Source organism: Otolemur garnettii, unplaced genomic scaffold, assembly GCF_000181295.1.
Source record: "Otolemur garnettii isolate 467f Iridium unplaced genomic scaffold, OtoGar3 scaffold00245, whole genome shotgun sequence".
Lineage (NCBI taxonomy): Eukaryota > Metazoa > Chordata > Mammalia > Primates > Galagidae > Otolemur > Otolemur garnettii.
The window spans coordinates 1,113,702-1,118,736 of NW_003852640.1; the positions used below are offsets into that span (position 1 = coordinate 1,113,702).

Here is a 5,035-nt window from a genome sequence, read left to right on the forward strand (position 1 = left end):
TTGTTGTTTGGCGGGTCCGGGCTGGGGATTCGAACCCGCCACCTTAGGTGTACGTGGCTGGCGCCTTAGCCAGTTGAGCTATAGGCGCCAAGCTGAGCCTCTTTTTTTTGAGACAGAGTCTCACTATGTTGTCCTCAGTAGAATGCTATGGTGTCACAGCTCACAGCAACCCCAAACTCTTGGGTTCAACCAGTTCTCTTGCCTCAGCCTCCCAAATAGCTGGGACTACCGGCGCCCGCTACAACACCCATCTATTTTTTGGTTGTAGTTGTCATTGTTGTTTGCCAGGCCCAAGTTGGATTCAAACCCACTAGCCTCGGTGTATGTGGCTGGCACCCTGGCCACTGAGCTATAGGCACTGTGCCCATTATTCTTGTTTCTTCAATTATCAAGTAAATTTAAACAGTAAGAAATATCTCAAACATCTGCCTACATAGTCACCACTTCTGGTTTCTCCTGTCTTCCTGCAGATCTGTTTCCACCCTGTCCTATCAGAAGTTTTTTTTTTTTTTTTTTGAGACAGTCTCAAGCTGTTGTCTGGGTAGAGAGTGTCATGGTGTCATGGCTCACAACAACCTCCAACTCTTGAGTTCAAATGATCCTCTTGCCTCAGTTTTTTCTGTTTTTAGTAGAGATGGGGGTCTTGCTTTTGCTCAGGCTGGTCTCAAACTCGTGAGCTCAAGCTATCCACCCACCTCGGCCTCCCAGAGAGCTAGGATTACAGACGTGAGCCACCGTGCCCAGCCTGCATGTTGTGTTTAATGCAGCTGTGATACCTTTAAATGTTCTTTTCCACCAACTCTGTCATCTGTGTCACTTTGAAGTCAGTTGTGACTGATTGATTTTTATTTTCACTCTAGATTATTTTTCTTGGATTTTTTTTGCATGCTTGATAATTTTACTAAATTTTTTAAAATTTTTTATTAAATCATAACTTTGTACATTGATGCATTAATGTGGTTCAGGGTACAGCTTTGATATACAATGTGGAATGCTTACATTGAACTAAGTAACACATCCATCACAATTATACTCATTTCTTAATAGTTTTGAAATGTACCATAGCATCATGCACCTTAGGTGAGGTGCCCCCAGATACCCTCCCTCCTCCTGTATACCCCCTCCCCTTCCCTCTCTCTCCTCTTTCCTTCTACTTTCTGGACTATAGTTATGTTTTGCCATTTGTATGAGTGTATAGGTGATTATACATTGATTTCATAGTAGTATTGAGTACATTGGATACTTTGTTTTCCATTCTTGAGATACTTTACTAAGAAGAATATGTTCCAGCTCCATTCAGGTAAACATAAAAGATGTGAAGTCTCCATCTTTTTGTGGCTGCATAGTATTCCATGGTGCACATATACCACAATTTGTTAGTCCATTCAAGGGTTGATGGGCACTTGGGCTGTTTCCATGTCTTAGCTATTAAGAATTGGGCTGCAATAAACATTCTGGTGCAAATGTCTTTGTTGTAAAATGATTTTTGATCATCTGGGTATATACCTAGTAGAGGGTAGGTGTACTTTTAGTTACTTGAGTGTTTTCCAAACTTCTTTCCAAAAAGATCATATTAGCTTGCATTTCCACCAGCAGTGTAGAAGCATTCCCTTCTCTCTGCATCCACACCAACATCTAAATTTTTAATTTGAAATAATTATAGATTTACATCAAGTTACACAGAGTAGAGAGCTCTCATATGCCTTTAACAAGTGTCCCCACATGATGACATCTAAGTATAGCACAATATACACACCAGAATATTGACATGGTCAATCCACAGACTTCACCTTTGGTTTCAACAATTTTAAACATATTTGTGGGGCATGTACAGCTTTCTCGCATGTGTGGATTTGCGTAACTGTCACCATAATTGAGACACAGAACTGCTCTTGTACCTCAAAGACCCCTGTGCTTCTCCTTTCTCTGTGCCAGGCCCGGCTCACTCCAGCTCCTGCTCCCATTCCCATTTGCAATCCTGTAAGCCACTAATCCCTTCTGCTTCTCTACAATCTTGTCATTTTGAGAGTGTCATGTAAATGGAATCATATAGCATATGACCTTTTAAGATTTGTTTTCTTCCCCCACTCAGCATAATTCTCTTGAGATTCATCCATGTCATCAGCTGTTGCATGTGGCACTAGGCTACTCCTTTTCACGGCTGAGAAGTGTCCGTGTCTGTAGAGCACCTGTGCCCCAGTTTGTTTAAACACTTGCCCACTGAAGGATATCTGGCATGTTTCCCATTTGGGGCTATAACAAAAAAGATGCCATGAACATTTCTGTGCACATTTTTGTGTGAACATGGTTGTCATTTTACTGGGATAAATGTGGGGTCCTGTGATTGTTGAGTCACAGAATAAATACATGCTTAGTTTGAGAAACTGCCCAGTGGCTGTGCCTTCTCATGTGCCACACACAGGGTCCAGTTTCTCTGCATCCTTGCCAGTGTTCAGTAGAGTCCTATTTTCATTTCAGCTGTCCTAATAAATAGGTGATGATGTTGAATGAACACCCCTTGTGTGTTTATTTGCTGTCATTATATCCTCTTCAACAAATTTTTCTTTGTGTCCTTGGCTCACTTTATAACTGAAATGTATGTTTTATCTTTTTTTTTTTTTTTTTTTAGAGACAGAGTCTCACTTTGTCACCCTTGGTAGAGTGCCATGGCATCACAGCTCACAGCAACCTTCAACTCCTGGGCTCAAGTGATTGTCCTGCCTCCACCTCCCAAGTAGCTGGGACTATAGGCGCCCACCACAATGCCTGACTATTTTTGTTGTTGTTGCAGTTGTCATTATTGTTTGGAGTGTTCGGCTGGATTCGAACCCCCCAGCTCAGGTGTATGTGGCTGGCGCCTTAGCCGCATGAGCCACAGATGCTGAGCCATGAAATGTATGTTTTATTTACTGTTGAGATTTAAGAGTTGTTTGCATATTCTAGGCATGTCCTTTGTCAGCTACATGGTTTACAAGTGTTCACTACACATCAGTGGGCCTGTCTTTCTTCTACTTACCAAGGTTTTTTGAAGAGCAAAAATTTCACATTTTGATGAAGTTTAGTTTATTGATTTGTTTTTCTTTTTGAATGATGGTTTTGGTATCATGTCTAAGAATTTTTCATCAAGTCCTAGGGCACAAAGACTTTCTCCTATTTGTTCTTTTAAAAGTTTTATAGTTTTACACTTTGTATTTAAATCTATAATCCATTTTGAGCTAGCTTTTTATAGGGCATGAGGATTAGGTCAAGGTCCACCTCTTTGCCTTGGGAAATCCAACTGCTCAAGCACCAGGTATGGATGAGACTACCCTCCCTGGCATCTGATGTGTCCCACAGACACCCCGACGCTGCTGCTCTTCTATAGCCTCTGTTCCTGTAACTGACCCACTAGCCCTCCTGACCACCATGGCCTCCATGCACCAGCTCTGCTGGAAAATCTCAGCACTCTCAAGTTCCCACCGACCATTAACTATGCTGCCACCTTGGTCCTGCCCTACCCTGCCAGCCCAGGATGGATGACCCACTGCAGGCAAGTGCAGAGAAGAGAGCTAGACAGGCCAGTGGCAGTATCCAGAGGAAGAGAGTCTGGGGTGGGCACATGGCCCAGGGCAAAGCCTCTGGTGTTGGGTAGTGGAGGTAGGGATGTGTCACAGAACTGAGGCAGGTCCTACAATTGCCAGGCAGCATCTCACCTTCATAGATTTGGGTGGGATGTGGGTGGCAGTGGGGGTGGGGGACACAGTGACCAAGATGGGCAAGGGACTGGTTCAAGTTGTTTAAAGGAAATTAAGGAAGAGGCACTTTGTGACCCATTTCCCCAGCTGCTGCTCTCACAGGCTACAACAGCTTCATCTGACCCTGCCTCCTGGGCCCAGGCACCTATGTCCCCAGCCTGGCCCAGGGCAGACAAATCTTTGTCATTTCTGAAGAAGTTCCAAGGCTCTAGGGAGAAGGGTAGGACTCAGGTTCTCAGGAGAAACAGGAAGAGTGCTGAGAGTCAGGGCCAGCTGGGTGACCAGCATCTGTGTCCTCGTCTACCTGTACAACAGGAACATCACTTCCTCAGGTGGACAGGACCACTGAGGGGATGACAGAGAGCCCAGCACAGGGCACTGGGGAAAGTGGGAAGCAGCTGTTATCTCTCTGGTGCACTGACAACTACAGTTTTTAAGTTAGGACTTCTGGGTCCTAACTCCACGGTGGTCAGGAGGGCTAGCGGGTCAAGGGAATAGGACCAGAAAGGCTAGGGACTAGCTGTGCCACCTGGGCTCCCCACCAGGGAGGTGGAGAGAATGAGCTGGGACCTGCATAGGTATGAGTCCACCTGTCCTGCACCTGCCCAGCTCCACTCTTGCCCCTGACTGCCCTGGACCTGACTCAGATGCACCTGCGGGATCGGCACCCGCCTGACGCCGCAAACTGCACGTCCCACAGTTGCCCCGCAGTGCTCCTGTCCTGTCCCAGACCTGTCCTGCAATGCTCCCATCCCATCCCCCACTTGCCCTGGAATGCTCCTGTTCAGTCCCGCACCTGCCCCAGGTGCTCCCGTCCCCTCTCCACCTGCTCTGGAGTGCTCCCGTCGTCCGCGTACACCCGGGGATCTGCTCCGAGCTTCAGAAGCACTTCCACAGCTTCCAGGTGGCCCCCAAAGGCTGCTCGGTACAATGGTGTCCTACCGTAGGCGCCCTGCGGGAGCGGCTGTCTGAGTTAGACACCAGCTCCGCTCTGCCCAGAGGAGGCCGACCGCCGGCCCTTGGACCGCACCCCTGGGTGCTCAAGTCCCAGAGCCCACGGTGCCCACCTTGCTGTTGGGGCTGGCGCCGAGCTCGGCCAGTAGCTGGATGGCCCGTGCCTGCCCGCCAGCGGCTGCCTCTGACAGCGGTGTGTTCCCGTTGCTGTCCTCACACTCCACCATGGCCACGCGCCGCTGCAGCCGCCGCGCCTGGCCGGCATCGTCGTGGCCTACACCCTCGCGGGTCAGCAGCTGCTCCACCTGCGCCACCCAGCCGGGTCCCCTCAGCCAAGCCCTTCTCCA

The 5,035-nt window shown here is 47.9% G+C and overlaps 1 protein-coding gene across 1 annotated transcript in view; it reads right to left on the minus strand.

Moving 5' to 3' along the window:
* IQANK1 (IQ motif and ankyrin repeat containing 1) overlaps window positions 1–5,035 on the minus strand; it is a 52,561-nt gene that overhangs the window by 13,082 nt on the left and 34,444 nt on the right. The window contains exons 6-7 of the mRNA XM_023508361.1: window positions 4,802–5,027; window positions 4,561–4,686 (exon numbers count right to left, since the gene is read on the minus strand). Coding sequence (XP_023364129.1) covers window positions 4,561–4,686; window positions 4,802–5,027 — 352 coding nt within the window. The remainder of the gene's footprint in view (window positions 1–4,560; window positions 4,687–4,801; window positions 5,028–5,035) is intronic.